This window comes from Urocitellus parryii, chromosome 15 (genome assembly GCF_045843805.1).
Source record: "Urocitellus parryii isolate mUroPar1 chromosome 15, mUroPar1.hap1, whole genome shotgun sequence".
NCBI classification, from domain to species: domain Eukaryota; kingdom Metazoa; phylum Chordata; class Mammalia; order Rodentia; family Sciuridae; genus Urocitellus; species Urocitellus parryii.
Genome location: NC_135545.1, coordinates 14,087,462 through 14,106,460, shown reverse-complemented (window position 1 = coordinate 14,106,460; position 18,999 = coordinate 14,087,462). Strand labels below are relative to the sequence as shown.

Here is an 18,999-nt window from a genome sequence, read left to right as displayed (position 1 = left end):
GGAAGACCGTGGAGGCCACGAGGCCAGAAAGGAGTAGGAAGAGCGCCGGCCGCCGCACTCGAACTCCGCGCCTCCCCAGACCCCCACCCCCGCAGGCAGAGTCGTCCTTCCTCTTGGTCAGCCAAGTGCCGGGTTGGTCCGTTGGGTTGCGTGGTACAGATGGCCAAACGGACTCGGGTGCAAGTGACTGACCCAAGGCGCCTCAGCGTGTCAGTGGCCGGGCAGGTTTGTCTGACGTCAAGGCAGAGGCACAGCCCGGCCCTGCAGTGCCTGTGTGGTTCTGGGGGCAGCAGTAGAGGAGGAGGTGAGGAAGGCTCGGGGTCACGGCACCGTGTTCTGATAGGAGGCTGCTGCTTTGGGAAACTGAGTTAGTCATCCTCACCATTAGGGACTCAGTCCTAGCACCTTCCCCAGGGTGATCGTGAGGACTGCTTGGGTGCATGGAACAAAGGGGACCTAAGAGGCCTACCCCCATTTCACAGATGACCTAAAACAAGCCCACAGAGTGCGCGGAACAGCTGGAAATTCCACAGCAGGGCCGCCTGTCAAAGAGCAAGTCACTCCCCTCAACTCCACCACGCCGATCGAAATCTGAGCTGCACAGGTTCTTGGAAACCCACACCTACCCGCTTTCTACTAGTTTTCTGCGGGCACAAACACTGCCTTTCCTTTTATTTGTTAAATAGCCAAAGTTCACTCTTGCCTGGGGCCTTTGCCTTAGCTGCTCCACTCACTGGATGTTCTTTCCCCATTTTGCTCCTTGTTATCTGACCTGCCTCTTCTGGGGTGTCTGGTCTTGACCGTGCCAGCCTAGTTAATCTTCACAGTTTTTGTGTGTGTTTGGGTACCAGGTATTGAACCCAGGGACACTTAACACTGTGCCTGAGCCACATCCCCCCCCCCCATACACACACACACACACACACACACACCTTTTTTTGGAGAGGGTGTCTTGCTTAGGCCTACTAGTTGCTGAGGTTGGCCTTGAACTTACCATCCTGCCTCAGCCTGAGTTGCTAAGATGCCAGGGATGTGCGACCTTGCCAGCTCTCCATAGTTTTAATCATGGCTCCCCACTTAACTACCTTTTTATTCTTCTGCCATAGGAACCTGTCCAGACTTTGGGGGCCAAAAGTAAGTTATGTATCCCATTACTTTATTCTTTTCTTTCTTTCTTTTTTTTTTTTTTTTCTGTAGTGGGGATGGAACCCAGTGTAAGGTCCTTGCTTAGCATCTGGACAGCAATCTTAAGTGAGAAAGGCTCACCACCCTGTCATACCAACCCAACCCTTCACTGCCTGCCTTCTTTCCCGCCCAAGGGAGCATCACCAACCCCTCATACCAACCCCACCAATAACAAAAAAAAAAGGGGGGGAAGGTAAAGTCCTTGCTTAGCATCTGGACGGCCATCTTAATTGAGAAAGGCTCACCACCCCTCACACCAACCCAACCCCTAACCACCCGCAGTAGGACCCGCCTGGCTCTAATCCCTGAACCTGCCCCATAAAAGTCCCAAATCCCAAGCCTGTTGTCTCTCTCCATCTATGGAGAGATGGCCTTCAGCTCTGACAAGTTACCTCTCCTGTGTACCTATTTCTCGCTCACCTATCTCCCGGTTCCTCACTTTCCTTTCACCCAGGGCCTAGGCAGGCCCCCAGCACCAAGCTGTAGCCCAGCCCTTTATTTTATTTTGAGTCAGGGTCTTGCTAAGTTGCTGATACTGGCCTCAAACTTGTGATCCTCCTGCCTCAGCCTCCCAAGTCGCTGGGATTTAGGTGTACATTACATTTTGGATGCTTTACATTTTGTACATTGCATTTTGGTTAATGGCATGCATACCCCACAGAGGTCCCATAAGAAGGTCTAGCCTAACAATGTCAGCCATCTTCCTGGTAAGTACACTGATGTTTGCATAATTCCTGGGGCCTCCCCTGCTTAAGTGAGGCCTGATTCCTCAATGACCCTCTCTGCAGGCATTCAAGCATTCAACAGTTGTTAATTGAGCCCACACCATCTGGGGCAGGTGGGTTAAAACCGTCAATGTCAACGACAGAGCTAAAATCAACACTTCAGGATGACTTTCCATGGACAATAAATGGGGAAAACTTGTGAGATGGCGGTAACGGCTGGGAAGAAAAATGAGGCGAAGGGGACCCAGGGTTGTGTGAGGGCAGTGTGCGCTGCTCAGAGGGGTCCCCAGGGGAGGCTTCTTTGGGAAGGTGACATTGTGGATACTGGGAAAAGAGCATTCCAAGCAGAGGGACAGCCAGCGTAAAGACCCTGAGGTGCCAATAGGCAGAGCCATGACTCCAAACCGCTCCTGTGGGGCTCAAAGTGGCTGGTGCCCAGCACCCCCCCCCCCCCCCCCCCCGTTACTTTGGCTGCTGTCACCAGTGTGAGACACCACAGTGGAGTCCTGCTAGGGCTATAACTCAGTCGTAGAGCGTTTGCCTCAGGTGTGCTGAGCCCTGGGTTTGAGTCTCAGTACCACAAAAAAAGTTAATTAGGCAACAACAACAACAAAAGTTAATTAGGCAAAAAAAAAAAAAAGTTAATTAGGCAATACACGTTCGTGGTGCAAACAGCAATCAAACATCAAACTTAGAATGATCAGCCTCCTTGCCTGTCCTCATTTCTCTCCCAGAGGCAGCCATTGCTACCAATCCCTGAGTGTCCTTCCAGAAATATCCTAGACGCACAGAGCAGATTCTTGAACACATCCCCCATCACGAAACTTTGGGAAATGTTCCGAGAATTGCATGGTTGGGCAATTTTGTCACGTGAACGTCATGGAATGTTCTAACACAAACCTGAATGGCACCGGCCACCTACACACCTAAAGTATGTGCAGTGCCTATTGGTTCTTTGTAGACTAAAGAGTGAAAATGTGTGACATTGACTGTACGATACCCTTTTCCATATTTCATACAAATGTTTCTGGTCTTTGACTTTTTTTGGAGGATCATTTTGTATTTGTATATAAAGAACTGCTTCATTATTTGTCTTAAACAATCTTATAAACCAAAGCATTACGTTAAAATTGTAACGTAATGCCTAGATATTCCCCACCCACCTTAAAAAAATAAAATATTAGTGTCTTTGGGCCCTTTTCCTTGTCTCCCTTGAATTGCCTTGCCATCTCTGCACTCAAGGGGGTGACCACTAAGCCAGGCAAGGCAGGGTGCACCGGTAATCCCAGGGGCTCTGGAGGCTGAGGCAGGAGGATCACCAAGTTCAAAGCCAGCCTCAGGGACTTAGTAAGGCCCTAAGCAACTCAGTAAGACCCTGTCTCTAATTAAAATATAAAAAGGCTGGGGATGTGGCTGAGTGGTAAAGTGCCCCTGGGTTCAATCCCTGGTACCAAAAAAGTAAAAAAAAAAAGGTAACCACTGTCGTCCTGAAATTTGTCTTTATAATATACTTGCTTTTTTTTTTTTTAAAGAGAGGGAGAGAGAGAGAGAATTTCAATATTTATTATTTATTGGCAGACACAACATCTTTGTTTGTATGTGGTGCTGAGAATCGAACCCGGGCCGCACGCATGCCAGGTGAGCGCGCTACCGCTTGAGCCACATCCCCAGCCCTATAATTGCTCTTCTTTATGGTTTTATTACAAACCTTTTTTTCTTTATTGTTTAATCTTTTCTGTTCAGAGATCTCATAAAATGGAATCACATTGTTTGTATTATATATAAATATGTTTATGTTTATATATAACAATAAATATAGTATATTCAATTATGAATTAAATTATCAAATATAAGTATATATTATAATAGATTATATAAAATTATAAATAGAAGTTAAATCATTTATATATAAATATATGTATTTATGTTATATATGTATAATAATTTATTTACAATAAATAATAAAATATATTTATTCGTAATATTATTTATTTCATGCAAATATACATTCATATGTTGTAAATATGTACATAAATATAAATTTTTTTCCCTCTCTATTTTTTTGTTTGGCTAAATTGGACCCAGGGTCTCATAAATGCTGGGCACATGCTCTATATCTCAGCCCTTTTTCTCTTTTGGTACTTGGAATTGAACCCAAGGTTGCTTAGCCACTGAAATACCCATCCCCAGTCCTTTTTATTTTTTTACTTCAAGACAGGGTCTCGGGGCTGGGGATGTGGCTCAGCGGTAGCGCGCTCGCCTGGCATGCGTGCGGCCCGGGTTCGATCCTCAGCACCACATACCAACAAAGATGTTGTGTCCGCCGAGAACTAAGAAATAAATATTAAAAGTTCTCTCTCTCTCTCTCTCTCTCTCTCTCTCTCTCTCTCTCTCTCTCTCCTCTCTCACTCTCTCTTAAAAAAAAAAAAAAAAAAAAAAAAAAAGACAGGGTCTCACTAAGTTGGTTAGGGCCTCCATACATTGCTGAGTCTGGTCTTGAACTCATGATCCTCCTGCCTCAGCCTCCAGAGCCGCTGGAATTATAGGCATGCGCCATTGTGCCTGGCTCCGCTGAGATTTGTCCAGAGTGGTTGAAATATCTTTTTTAGGGCTGGGGTTGTGGTTCAGTGGCAGAGCGCTTGCCTAGCACATGTGAGGCCCTGGGTTCGAACCCCAGCATTATATAAAAATAAATAAATAAAATAAAGGCATTCTGTCCATCTACAACTACAAATTTTTTTTAAATCCTTTTTTGTTCACTCATTTTTGTTATTGTGTATCATTCCATTGTAGGTATGTAACACAATCTATTCTGGCAGTGGGCTAAATAGTGTGTAGGGGGGCATTTCCTAATTATTTGGCTATAAGGAAAAAAAAAAGCTCTTTTCCCATTCTTAGTGATGCTTTCTAGTAAGTACGACATGTTTCCAGCCAGAGTCTATGAGAAAGTCTTTTTCTTTTTGAGCACTACTTGGGCTTAAACCCAGGGGTGCTCTACCACTGAGCTACATCCCTGGCCCTTTTTATTTTTTTATTTTGAGACAAGGTCTTACTAAGTTGCCAAGTCCTCAGACTTGTGATCTTCCTGCCCTGGCCTGCCCTGTGGATTACAGGTGTGGTGCCCTTGCACCTGGACTTGTTTACTGCTGAGCTACTTCCCCAGCCCAACTTCTTTTCAATGTCTGGATAGTTTTTCTTGCATGATGTCCCGTAATCTACTTTGTGGGTGGCCATGGGGGCTGTTACTAGGCTTTCACTAGCACAAAGAGAACTTAAATGATCGGCCTGATATTTATCTATCAGTTTTCACATTGGCAAATGTATCTGTAGGATAAATGCTGCCTCAAAGAAGAGGTACAGTTTATTTAATGAATCACATTATTGTTTATTATCACTTCTTTCTCAGTTGTTGGTTTTTTTTTTCCTGCTGTTATTTTTCAAAACTTATCTCCCCCCACCCCTGCCTTGACACTGGGGATTTGAACCCAGAGACACTGTACCACTGAGTTACAGCCCCAGTCACCATTTTTTTTTCCTTTTTGGTACCACAGATTGAGCCTGGGGGTGCTTAACCACTCAGCCACCTCTCCAGTCCTTTTTAAAATTTTTCATTTTGAAACAAATTGATTAGGGCGTTGGTAACTTGCAGAGGCTGGCTTTGAACTAGCAACCTCTAGTCTATCCTAGGGATCCGCCTATTGTGCACTTTCACTGTTCCTGGAACCCTACACTACATGACCTTTTGGGTCTGGCTTCTTTTACTCGACATGTTCGCATTGTAGGATGTGTCACTATGTATTTTTTGAGGCAGGTATTGGTGATTGGACGCAGGGTGCTTTAACCACTAAGCCACATCCCATGCCCTTTTAATTTTTATTTAAGGTCTCAGTAAGTTGCTTGGTGCCTTACTAAGTTGCTGAGGCTGGCCTTGAACTTTCGATCCTCCTGCTTCAGCCTCCCAGGCGGCTGGGCTGACAGGCGTGTGCCATTGCGCCTGGCTATTTTATTATTTTTATTTTTATGGCCAAGTGATAGTGCCCTGTCGGGATATGCCATATTTTGCTATTGATCAGCCGACGATGGTCACTTCTCCACCATCTCAGCTCTCAGCTTGCTGTCTCTCTTGCCACTTGTTTTTGTTCCAGGTGATTTCCTCATCCAGGTACATGGTCACTGGCTCTCTCTGGCCTCTGTTCCCTGACCTTTCCTCTAGTCACTCTGTCTTCCCCCAGACCCTCCCTCCCACGGTCACACCTAGACCTCATCTCAGCAGCCCAGCTTTCACAGAATCTCTGTCCCTGTATTTTGATCTCTGTCCATGACAGGTCTTTTCAATTCCTTTTCTTCAGAGGCTCGGTTCCAACAAGGCCCTGGCCTGTCACCTTGCCCCTGCTCCTCCTCCCCTCTGCCCCTCCCCACCATACTTGGCTGGCAGAACCTTGATCTTCGTTGGATCTAAGGCTCCACCTACTGCTTGCCTGCATTTGTGCAGCTGAATGGACAGAGAAAATGTTGCCACATAATTTTTAACTGGCCTCATCTTCAATCCATCTCACTCACTTTTGAGGGGATCAGCAATGCTGCTCAGTGACTTTGCCCCATGTCCCCGGTCGTGGGCCTTGGAGGTACAATATACCACACCTTCTCCTCCAACCTCCAACAGCTTCTTCCCCATCCGCACTCCCTGCAGTGACCTTCATCCTGCTTCCTGCCAACCTCCCACCACATCCCATCCCCTTTCTTTCGCCCTCTCATTCCACCTGCCCACCAGTGCCAGGCCGGCAGCCATGTTCCCACTGACTGATGCTGATGGTCTTATGGTTCTCTTCCACTATTCAAGAAATTGGTTCTCAATGGATTCAGAGACCCAGGAGAGAAATGTGGCAGGTCCCAAAAGCAGAAATAGCCTGGCTTCCTCCATCTCTTCCTGCTCCACTTCCCCCTCCTCCACTTCCTCCATCATTCTCTTCCTCCTCTTCCTCTTTACCTCTGCAGTTTCCAAGCAGAAATAGCTTCAAGGTCTCAAATTGAAAACTCAACCAGCACAGTGGTTTATGCCTGTAATCTACTGTGGGAGCCTGGGGAGGCTGAAGCAGGAGGATGGTGAGTTCAAAGCCAGCCTCAGCAACTTAGAGAGGCCCTAAGCAACTCAGTAAGCCCCTGACTCTAAATAAAATACAGAAAAGGACTGGGGATGTGGCTCAGGGTTGACTGTCCCCGTGTTTAATCCCTGGTACCAATAAATAAATAACTAATAAATGTATAATTTGGGGGCTGAGGGCTTAGCTCAGTGGTAGGGCACTTCCCTAGCGTGTGTGAGGCCCTGGGTTCTGTGCCCAGCACTGTAATTAATTAAATAAGTTGTACAATGTGAGAAGTTTTGACATATACTCCTGTAAAACTACTGCCACATCCAGATGGCCATAAAGTAATGAAGCTATCCATCACCCTAGAAGTTTCCTCCAGCCCCCTAGTAAACCCTCTGCCCCCACCTGCTGACAGAAACTCACTGACACCCCCAGACATCTGCTGATCTGCTTCCTGTCATCAGGGTGAGTTCATGTTTCCCGAATGCAGTTATTCAGTGTGTCCTCCATGTCTGACTTTTCCATTCAGCATAACTCTTGAAATTCATGCATGTTGAGGTCTATAAATAATTTGTTCCTTTTTACTTCCAAGTACTAGTTTATTACATGGCTATATCACAGTTTTTCAAGTCAGGTCAACTGAGGGTTTTTTGTTGTTGTTGTTGTTGTTGTTGTTGTTGTTTGTTTGTTGGATTTTGGGTACTAGGGATTGAACCCAAAGGTACTTTACCACTGAACCACATCCCCACCCCTTATTATTTTTTATTTTGAGACAAGGTCTTGCTAAGTTGCTGAAGCTGGACTCCAACTTGTGATCCTCCTGCCTCAGCCTTCCAAACAGGTGAGATCACAGGTGTGCACCACTAGCCTGCAGTTTTAAATTTTTGGCGTAGTCCAATGTTTTTCTTTTGTGGCCTATTCTTCTGAGAACTTAGCCAAGAAATTATGGCCAAAGCCAAAGTCATGAAGCTTTTTCCCTGTGATTTTCTCAACACACTTTTCTCCCAATCCCATGCAATTCACTTAACCCTGTGACACCAGATGTGAAGGGACTTTTTTCCACACACACCAACTCTGCAGCCAACGTGGTGTCCTATAATTTAACTCAATTCTGACACTATCCACCTGGAGAGAGCATCTGATCCCACAGGTTGTAGGCTCAGTCCTACAAGCCAGCGCCTACTTTGGATGCCAGTTATGAGTCCCAGGTTGTCACCTGTACTTCTGACCAACCATCTGGGAGATTCTCATGATCCGCTCCTCAGAATTGATGGATTTGCTAGCATGGCTCACAGAACTGAGGGAAGCAACCGACTAATTTTTTATACAGACAGTCCCCAAGTGACTGATATTAACTTAGTATTAGATGGTAACTTTCACTTAGAATTTTTAAATTTAATTTAATTTTTAATGCTGAGGATAAAACCCAAAGCCCCCAGCATGCTAGGCAAACGCTCTACCATTGAGCTACACCCTCAGCCTGATTTTTTAAATTTTATATTGGTGCAAAAACTATGTGCATTCAGTAGAAACCATACTTTAAGATTTTTATTTTTTTTTTTTTAGTTGTAGTTGGACACATTACCTTTGCTTTATTTATTTATTTTTATGTGGTGCTGAGGATCAAACCCAGCGCCTCACACGTGCTAGGCAAGGCTCTACTGCTGAGCCCCAGCCCCATACTTTAAATTTTGAATTTTTTTTTAAACACATGGAGTTTTTTTTTTTTTTGAGACAGAGAGAGAGAGAGAGAATTTTAATATTTATTTTTTAGTTTTTGGTCGACACAACATCTTTGTTTGTATGTGGTGCTGAGGATCGAACCCAGACCGCACTCATGCCAGGCGAGCGCGCTACCGCTTGAGCCACATCCCCAACCCTAAATTTTGAATTTTGATCTTTGCATGGACTAGCCAGGTGCAATAAGGTGCAATCTGGGGCAGCAAGCCACAGCTCCGAGTCGGCCAATCACTGATGTGTACCACTGAGCCACATCCCCAGCGTATTTTGTATTTTATTTAGAGACAGGGTCTCACTGAGTTGCTTAGTGCCTCGATTTTGCTGAGGCTGGCTTTGAACTCTCCATCCTCCTGCCTCAGCCTTCCAAGCTGCTGGGATTTTTTTTTTTTCCTCAGGTTGGCTTTGAACATGCAGATCCTCCTGTCTCAGCCTCCCAAGTAGCTGGCATATGCCACTATGCTCTGCTATCCTCAAGCTTTTTAGCTTTCAAAAATGATTGCAAGGGGCTGGGGATATGGCTCAAGTGGTAGGGCGCTTGCCTGGCATGCGGGAGGCACTGGGTTCGATCCTCAGCACCACATACAAATAAAATAAAGATATTGTGTCCACCTAAAGCTAAAAAATAAATATTAAAAAAAAAATGATTCCAAGTCTGGGTGTGGTGTAATCCCAGTGGCTCGGGAGGCTGAGGCAGGAGGATCACAAGTTCCAGACCAGCCTCAGCAACTTAATGAAGTCCTAAGCAACTCAGAGAGACTCTGTCGAAAAATAAAATAAAGGACTGGGGACTTGGAAGCAGCTAAGCATGCTTGGGTTCAATCTGAACAAACTTTTATCAAAAAATAAAAAATAATTGGGAGCTGTAAATGTAGCTGAGCAATAAAGCCCTGGCTTGCCTAGCATGTGTGAAGCCCCAGGTTCAATGCAATTGAAGTATAAAAAAAAATTGTGAAACACTTTATTTCCTGGTGCATCTTTTTTAGTTGACATCTAAATTACAGGATTTTGATCATTATAAAATGTAAAATTTTAATTTTCTAAAACCTTTTTATGTGACACATAATAATTATCCATAGTTATAGGGTACAGGGTCGTATCACAACACATGTCTATAACGTGTAATGATCTGATCAGATAACTGGCACATCTATCATCTCAAACATTTGTCATTTCTCTATGTTGGGAATATTGAAATTGAAAATCTACGAGCTATTTTGAAATATAAAATTAATTGTTGTCAATCATAGTTACCCAACTGTGCAGTAGAACATTAGAAGGGATTTCTCTTGTCCAATTTTCACCATCCTCTCTCCATCTCTTCCCCCGCTATCAACTGGAAAATCTAAATGGCAGTGCATTTCTGGTGAGTTGAATTGAGGGGGCTTTTCTTTTTGTGTGTTTCGGGGGTGGGGGTGCCAGAGATTGAACTCAGGGGCACTTAACTACTGAGCCACACCCCCAGCCCTTTTTTTTTTGTTTTTTATTTAGAGACAGGATCTCACTGAGTTGCTTAGTGCCTCACTATTGCTGAGGCTGGCTTTGAGATCCTCCTATCTCAGCCTCCTGAGCTGCTGGAATTACAGGCACACACCACCGCACCCAGTGAGAGGGCTTTTCCTAATTTTCCTTCTACCTGTGGATGAATGTCCCTGTTGCTACAACGAGACTGAATTGAGCCTCCGTTGGACTCCTATTTTTCTTTTTTATATACTATTAATTTCCACTGTTACAAATGAATACACTTTTGGTAGCTTAAACCAGTAGACATATGCCAGGTCCACTGGCACATGCCTGTAATCCCAGGGCTCTGGAGGCTGAGGCAGGAGGATCGTGAGTTCAAAGCCAGCCTCAGCAACTCAATGAGACTCTGTCTCTAAATAAAATATAAAAAAGGGTAGGTGGGTACTGGGGCTGTGGCTCAGTGGTAGAGCACTCCCCCAGCATGCGTGAGGCATGGGGCTCGATCCTCAGCACCACATAAAGAAATAAATAAACAAAATAAAGGTATTGTGTTCCTCTACAAATTAAAAAAGAAATTCTTCAAAAAAAGGGGGGGGGGGGCAGGGGATGTGGCTCAGTGTTTAAACACCTTTGAGTTTAATCCCTGGCATAAAAACAAACAAATACTAGACGTGTGTCCACTCACCATTCTGGACGTCAGAAGTCTGAAATCAGCATCTCTGGGCTGGAAGTCAAGGTGTCAGCAGGGCTGCGTTCCATCTGGAGGTTCTAAAGGTGCCTTGGTCCCTTGCGTCTTTCAGCTTCTGGTGGCTACAGCATTCCCTAGCTCATGGGATCACTGCAGTCTCCAAAGGCAGCACCTCTATTTTATTTATTTCTATGTGGTGCTGAGGATTGAACCCAGTGCTTCTCACATGCTAGGCAATCGCTCCACCCCTGAGCCCCAGCCCCAGCCCCAGCCCGGGGCCAGCACCTCTGAACTGCTTTCTGCTCTGGCTTCACACCACCCTCTCCTATTTGTTGAGATCTCCCTCTGTCTCCCTCTTTCATGGTTGCCTTTGGAGCCCACTAAAACCGTCCCAGACTCCTCCCATTTTCAGATCCTTACCATCACTGGGTGCAAGGGTGCACACCTGTGATCCCAGCAGCTGGGGAGGCTGAGGCAGGAGGATTGGGAGTCCAAAGCCAGCCTCAGCAATTTAGCAGGGCCCTAAGCAACTCAGCAAGACCCTGTCTCTACATAAAATATAAAAAGGGCTGAAGATTAGAGTAGTGTGCCTCCCCATCTGGTTCAGTATGAGTTTTAAATAGCTCAATAGTTTCACTGGTTTTAGGTTTTTTTCTCTTCGTTCCTTCTTTTTTTTTTTTCTCCCTATTGTTATTGTGCTAGGATGGAACTCAGGAGCCCAGGGACTGGAGAATGCCAAGAAAGCACTCAACCACTGAGCTACACCCCAGATTTTGTTTTAATTTTTATTAATGTAGTTAATAGAAATTTTAGAATTACATTCATAGTTTGTATTGTATTTCTACTCTACGGGGACAGAAGACAATTAACACAAAAAACGAGTACATTGTGTTCTATGGTAGAAATAACCCACTTAACCACTCAGTGCCTAACCACTGAGCCACATCCCCAGCCCTTTTTAAAAATATTTTATTTAGAGACAGGGTCTCACTGAGTTGCTTAGGGCCTCGCTAAGTTGCTAAGGCTGGCTTTAAACTCTTGATCCTCCTGTGTCAGCCTCCTGAGCTGCTGGATTTACAGATGTGCACCACCATGCTTGGGTTATATGGTACATCTTGAGGAAAAAAAAATAAAGAAAAAAAAATTGTCGTTGCTATATGAAATCACCACAATCTCAATGACTTGAACAAGTTTATTATTTTATAGCTCTCTAGGTCAGAAGTCCAGAACAAAAGCTGACGAGTTCCTTCTGAAGTCCCAGGGGACAATCCATGCCTTGTCTTTTATCTGCTGGAGTGTCCGCCTTGATGTCCACACCACTCTGATTTCTATTGGCATCATTGCTCCTCTGACTCTCCCTCTACCTTTTTTTTTTTTTTTTTTTTTTGTGAACTGGGGCCTTCCCAGGCTGACCTTGAACTCCAAGTAGCTAGGACTAAAGGCTCATGCCAACAGCATCCCTGTCTCCTTTTTTTTTTTTTTGGAGCTGGGATTGGACCCAGGGCCTTGTGCATGCGAGGTAAGCACTCTGCCAACTGAGCTGTCTCCCCAGCCCCCTAACTCCCTCTTATAGGGACCCTTGAGCCAGGGCACGGCTAACCTTCTCACTCTGTCCTTGATGTGAGCACACCTGATAGCATATTCACGGATTGGGGGGATTGGGTTGGGACATCCTTCTGGGGTGTCATTATTTTGCCTATCACTGAGTCAGGTGGGAGTAGATACCATTCTACAAAGGGCTGTCAGGGAGAGCCTCCCTGAGGTGACATCTGCATAAGGACCTGGAGGGGAGAGAGGGTACACTGAGGATATTAGGGAAGGGCACTCCAAGAAGCAGGAACAGCTCTTGCAAAGGTCCTGAGGTGGCCATTTCCTTTTCCTGGAACCCTTCCGTCTTTTTTTTTTTTTTTTTTTTTAAAGATAGAGTGAGAGGGAGAGAGAGAGAGAACTTTAATATTTATTCTTTTTTTTTAGTTTTTGGCGGACACAACATCTTTGTTGGTATGTGGTGCTGAGGATCGAACCCGGGCCGCACGCATGCCAGACGAGCGCGCTACCGCTTGAGCCACATCCCCAGCCCACCCTTCCGTCTTGCTGTCCCTAAACCGCACTGTCCCAGACGCCTTTGTATCTTGCTTGAGGAGCAAAGAGGGTCTGAGACGGCTAATCATCAGTGGCCCCTGGCACAGTGGCGACTGCCCATGGCTCCTCAAATGGCAGGTTGGCCTGTGGGGGGTGCAGGGAGCCTGAGTCAGGAGGAAAACAGGTCCCACTCCCCCCTCCTCCCGCATCCCTGACTGGTGGTCACCTGGGCTCCAAGTGGGTTCTGTCCGTGCAGCGTGCGCCTGCGGTGCCACTGGCGAAGGGAGTCACGGGCCTCGGAGCTGAGCCCCTGCGGTGCGCGGCCCGCGTCAGGCTGGTAGTGGGCGATGTGGTGCAGCGCCCCAAACCACGTGGTCAGGTAGTACCCGGCTGGGGACGAGAAGGGGCGGTCAGCGCGGCTCTCGGGGTTCCGGTCACCCGCCTTTCCTGCTGCAGGTGTTCTGGAGGTGGTGGGGACTCACCCTCTCCCCGTAGCTCGTCGGGATCCAAGAGCTCCATTAGAAACTCCACGTCCAGCTGTGTCTCCCCAATGTGCGGACTCCAGATCAGCTCCTCGGTCAAGGCCGGCAGGAAGGCGTCGGCCCCCAGGGGTTCTGGGAAAGCCAGAGGACAGGTCCTGAGGTGGCGGGGGCGGTGGAGACATCTGCCATCCGATCCCCAGGACCGCGAGACCTGGCTGCCTCCCCACCTTGTCCAGTATACAAACGCCTCCTCCCAGAATCCTCAGGCCCGCCACCCTCTGCCACCCTCTTCTTCGACGTGCGCACAGGTGCATCCTACCTGGCTCCCCCAGCCCTCAAGCCACCGCACTCCCAGTTAGACCCCCACGGCTCCTTTACCTTGGTTGTCGCCGCCCGCCAGGCCCGAGTACACGTCGCTGCACACCTCCAGCAGGAGCGCCACCTTGCGGCGCGGCGCGCACGCGGCGTGCAGGTGCTCTAGGCGCGCGTGGATGCGGCTCCGCAGGGCGGGGGCGGGGCTTGGACCCTCAAGCCCCGCCCCCTGAGCACCTGGAGGCCCCGCCCCCACCCGCAGGGCTATTTGCCGCCGCCTCAGTCGCCTTAGTTCCTGGGCGCGGAGCGTGCGGAGTCGCGTCCACAGTGCAGGCTTCAGGGGCTCCAGCACCGCCCGGCAAACGGCCGTCTCCACAGCGGGACCTGCGGGGCGTGGGGCGAGTGAGGACAGGCCACCCAGTTGACCTACTCTGGCAGGCCGTTACCCCTCCCCAGCTTCTGGTCACCCTCAGGGTAGATAGAGGTGTGAACACGTGCCTGGGACAAAGCGTAGGGCTGTCCACGCACGAGTGAGACGGTGCGTGGGGGGCACAGGTTCTTTTATTTATTTGCTTTTTATTTAGAGACAAGGTCCCACTGAGTTGCTTAGCGCCTCGCTTTTGCTGAGGCTGGCTTTAAACTCGCGATCCTCCTGCCTTAGCCTCCCCAGCTAGGAGAGCACCACCCCGCCCGGTTGTTGAACCGGCTGTGACTTGCAGGAAAGGGGCAGTGAGTGGAGAGGAAACAGGTGTGCGCACCGATCAGGAGAAAGAAGGTGGATGCGAACGCATAGGAAGGGCCAAGTGAATGCGCACCTGAGGCTGTGGGGGTTCCCTTCCAGCCCTCCCCATTACCAAGATCCTCGTCCTTCTGGGGGCCCCCCAGGCCCCTGTTCCCAAAGACAGCTCTGACGTCGGGGTCTTTTGACAAGTAATCCTGGAGGTCAGTAAGGAGGTGCCGCACATCCTGCAGCAGCTCGGTGGCCGGGTCTCCTGGCCTGTGGGAACCCACGGAATCCGAGGTGAGGCGGGCCCGGAAGCCCCGGTACTGCCTGGCCACGTAGCTGCTCCGCGCCCTGGCCAGAGCTCGGACGTGGACAGTGAGCACGTCCTCCGGGGCTTCCACGTCATCCTTGTAGGGGTCATTGTCTTCGTCCTCCTCCTCTTTCTCCTCCACCAGACTGGCCAGAGCCGGCCCAGGAGGGCGCACCTCTGGGCTGAGCGGCCCTTCCACCCAGGAGACCCGGTGCTGGGCGGGGTTCCTGGCGGCTGGAAGTGAGGAGAGGGTTGGGTTCCACAGAGCAGCGGGAGCAGCGCCCTCATCTCTCCCAAGGTCCCAGCTCACCTGGATCATGCCTCTGGGCAGTCTCTGGCTCCGTCGTTTGGGGGTTCTGCTCTGTTCCCCAGCTTCCGTGCGTCTCCAGGTAGAGCTGGTTCACCACAGACAGCGCCCCCCCTGAGGGGTCACCTTGTACCCTGCCAACCTGCACAGAATCTGGAGACCAGCACAAGTAGGTGTCCCAGGTGTCTTGGGGTGAGCCCTGGTCCCTTCAGAGCACCAAGAGACTTAGTTCCTAGCCTTCTTCACTCTAGACCAAGAATGGAAGGCCCCCGGGTCCCTCCTTTTCTAATTCTGTCCTCTGTTAGGACTCAGGAGTCCAGGATCCCATCCCCGCCTCGCTAAAGGACCCCAAATCTAGGCCTACAGCCCTCTCTGATCCCTGGCGTCGTCCTCCTTCAAACCCAGTGATCTGGTCCCTCAAGTCCAGTCCCTGTGGAGTAGTGGGCCAGCAAGGCCACCCGCTCGTCTTTACCTTTGTATTTCTTTCCGGGCACCAGAGTAGAAGAGGGCAGGAGCAGTGTTTTAGGCAAAACATCCCTGAGAAAAGAGAAGAGAACCACAGTGTGCATCTTAGGGACAGTCCCCCTGAGCCCCTTTGATGGGTGACCAGTACCTGCTAGCTGATAAGAAGGCCAGGAGGTGGGGCAGGTCTGGCATGCAGAGGTTGGAGGTCTCCAGGGACACACCTGGGGGCAGGAAGCAAGTAGGGATGAGAACAAAGAACAAAGAAAAAGAAAAAAAAGCAACAAGACTGGAGGGTTGGCAGATTCCTCTCTCCTGGGACACTCTACCACCATCCCTGCAATCTACCTGCGCGCAGGGGCCTTCAGAACAGGGACAGTTCCATCCTTTAGAGTCCCCATCTTTTCCTCCCTCTTGATTCTTGCATCCCACTGATGCCACCAAATAGGATTCAGTCGTCAGACAAATATTCAGCAGACAAATTCGCTGCTCAAAAGACAGGGCATGGCGGGAACAGAGTGCAGGAGGGGCATTAACGAAGGGGTTTCCATGGCACAGCATCTTACAGGCTGCGATGAGAAGCTTGGGTTTGTATCTAAGCATGTTGCGTGGCATTGGCAAGGTTGGAGGAAGGGGTGTGCAAAGTGCGAGTGATGTCTGGAAAGACCACCCTGGTAGCTGTGCTCAGCGTGGATTTCAGCAAGACCAGAGCAGGACTACCGCCATGATCCGGGCAACAGGTGATGGGGGCTCAGACTTACTTAGGTGACAGGGGCAGGCAGGGTGGGGCCGATTTAGGAGATATTCTGGAATGAAAGCTGACAGATCCTGGGGATACATTGGAAACCACAGGGAGGTGCCTCACCTCCAGGCAATTTCTGGATCCTGTAGGTGTTGACTTCTCCTGGTGAAGGTCCTGTCTTCAACACCAGGACTTGGCTGGGGTCATGTCCGGTGACCAGGAAACTCTGGGGGTGGGGGTGGGGGCAAAGGTCAACTTGACAAGCGTACCTGTGGATACAAACTCTCCCCCTACTCTGAGTTCCATGTGGGTGAGACGGGTTCCCCAAGCTTTAGGACGTGGGACGGTGACTCAACCTACCAGTACTATGACTGCTCTCTGCCTACTTTGTGGTTCAGGGCATGTGACCAAGCTTAGCCAGTGGACATCTTCCATGGGAATTTTGCTAAAGCTCTTGGAAAACCTCTCTCTCTCTCTCTCTCTCTTTCTCAAAATGTTGGGGATAGAAGCCAGGGCCCTGTGCAGGTTAGGTAGCATGCCACCCCTCAAAAGATCTCTTTTTACACTGGGGTTGCTAAGTTGCTGAGTTGGTGGGATAGATTCCTGATCTGGGGACTTTGTCACCATCTTTGTCACCACAAAAGACAGTGTCCTCCTGAGGAGGAAGATGTGAGAGATCCTGTTAGTTGTCCTTTCCAAATCTTGCCCATATTCCTGGCAGAACCCCTTGTTCAATGCATCAGCATGCCGCGCCACAGGAAAGGCCAAAGGATCTGATTGGAGTGGCTCTTAGCTTTGACCGTATAACTCCCAGGTGAGCTTGTCCCCCCCTTACCCCCTGCTCCCCCAGCAGTGACTGAACCCAGGTATTCTGCCTTTGCTTTTCCTGGTCAAAAGGGAAAAAGAAAGATACAGATACATCCGGGAACTCCTTTCTTCCTGCCTGGAATACATGTGGGCTGGGCCTGGGGAATCATGGGGGAAGTCCTAAAGAATTGTAGAGCAGCTGGCCTTGATGACACTGAGCTGCTGGCCCAGAGTGGCAGCTGCCTTTCTAGTTATGTTGAGGGATAAATGTCTGTTGAAGCCACCCTAGACTGAGCCTTTGTTACAGACCCAAACATCCAGAGTTCCCACTGTTGAAAGCAAAGCCAAGACATGGGAGGAGGAGAAAGTCACAGGTTGTCTGAGGCTCAGAATCCAGACCTTCCAGAAGCTACTTTTACTTCTGGGTTTTTTCATTTCTCACAACCAACAGGGTCCTGCCTGGTGGTCCCAAGTGTCGTGGGAGGGTCCTCAGCTCTGAGACTCACCCCTAGTGGCCACAGCTCCACCAGGGCCTTTGCATCATTGGCCTCTAACTCTGGGACCTGCCACACACCACGCGTCCTCTGCAGGTGAAGAAGTGGGGTGCCGAGGACCCCTAGAGGAGTCTTGCCTGCTCCATTTGCCTGTGGCAGGACCAGCCCGTGATGTACGGAGTCCAGGAGGTCAGGGATCAGAAGTGGGCAGTGTGACATGGAGCTGGGGTCAAAGGTGCAGACAGGGACAGCCTAGGGACAAAGGGTCAGAGACGGGGCTCAGGGTCTCATGGGGATAAAGATAGAAGGGATTTATAGGTTTGGGGGCCAGAGATGGAGACCTTGGCCCTGGCAGCCCTCACCTCTCCCCCTGGTGGGAGCCGTGGAGGCCATGTCTGGCTGGACCACCTTCAGGGTATGGGAAGCCAGTGAGCCGTGGCCTGGCCTCTGACAGGGGGGGAAATAGGGCTCAAGGCTGCTCCCCACCAGTACAGCAGGGACCCTGGCCATTCAGAAAGGACTCCAGTGACCACTAACTCCAGTGCCCCAGGTTTTAATTCTTTAATTGCTGGATGGTGGAGAAATCTGGGGATCCCGGAGAAAGGCTGGTGTCATTGGTGTGGGGAGAAGACCCACAACAGAAGCTATTTGCCAGGGGGCAGGGAATATGCCAGGGTTTTCTCAGCTGCTGTAGCCGTGCAAATGTGGACTGGCTGAATGTGGAGCTTGCCGAAACCCAGGGTCTGAAAGAGGTCTCTGTCCCTAATGCAGCGACATTTGTCCAATGTAAGACCATGTGTCCTCTTCTCCCTTCTCAGACTACGGAGGGGCCCTACAATATTTTTTTCTGAACCTTTTCTCTCTTTTTTTCGTACCAGGGATTGAACCCAGGGGCACTTAACCACTGAGCTACACCCCCAGCCCTTTCTTTGTATTTTGTTTGGAGACAGGTCTCCCTGAGTTGCTTAAGGCCTCTAAGTTGCCAAGGCTGGCTTTGAACTTTAGATCCTCCTGCCTCAACCTCCCGAGCTGCCCGGATTACAGGCATGCGCCACCAGGCCCGGCTCAACATTTTCTTGTAAAAATTTTCAAACCTACAGAAAATCTCAAAAGAATTTTTTAGTGCATCTGAATGCCCACTGCGGGGATCCACTGTGAACATTTACCCCTATTTGCCTTATTACACATCTGCTTCTTAAGCCATAATCCCTCCATCAGACCCTAGTAGTTGTTTTTTTTTTTTTTCTTTCAGTACAGGGGATTGAACCAAGGAGCTACATCCCCAGCCCTTTTAATTAATTTATTTTTTATACATTTATTTTATTTATTCACTTTTTATGTGGTGCTGAGGATCAAACCCAGTGCCTCACATATGCTAGGCAAGTGCTCTA

The 18,999-nt window shown here is 48.9% G+C and overlaps 1 protein-coding gene and 1 long non-coding RNA gene across 2 annotated transcripts; one reads left to right on the top strand and one right to left on the bottom strand.

Annotated features, from left to right (window-relative positions):
- Positions 1–4: 4 nt before the first annotated feature.
- LOC113199276 (uncharacterized) lies at positions 5–3,661 on the top strand. Its single transcript, XR_003302945.2, has 4 exons — positions 5–304; positions 483–604; positions 1,107–1,134; positions 3,489–3,661. It is a non-coding gene; the product is annotated as an uncharacterized LOC113199276 (long non-coding RNA).
- A 9,250-nt stretch (positions 3,662–12,911) lies between these two features.
- Rinl (Ras and Rab interactor like) lies at positions 12,912–17,671 on the bottom strand. The gene is made up of 10 exons (XM_026412184.2): positions 17,621–17,671; positions 16,431–16,533; positions 15,717–15,789; positions 15,576–15,640; positions 15,107–15,256; positions 14,617–15,030; positions 13,829–14,146; positions 13,451–13,582; positions 13,195–13,358; positions 12,912–13,112 (listed from the first exon to the last, which is right to left on the bottom strand). The coding sequence occupies exons 3-10, from the start codon at positions 15,758–15,760 to the stop codon at positions 13,050–13,052; spliced, it is 1,350 nt and encodes a 449-aa protein (XP_026267969.2). The 5' UTR covers positions 15,761–15,789; positions 16,431–16,533; positions 17,621–17,671; the 3' UTR covers positions 12,912–13,049.
- Between the last annotated feature and the right edge of the window lie 1,328 nt (positions 17,672–18,999).

Coding starts and splice junctions, on each gene's coding strand:
- Rinl (XM_026412184.2), bottom strand. CDS start 15,760: ATGCCAGACCTGCCCCACCTCCTGGCCTTCTTATCAGCTAGCAG. Junction 15,257..15,575: donor GCCCGGAAAGAAATACAAAG/GTAAAGACGAGC, acceptor GCTGGTCTCCAG/ATTCTGTGCAGGTTGGCAGG. Junction 13,359..13,450: donor CGACGAGCTACGGGGAGAGG/GTGAGTCCCCAC, acceptor TCTCGTCCCCAG/CCGGGTACTACCTGACCACG.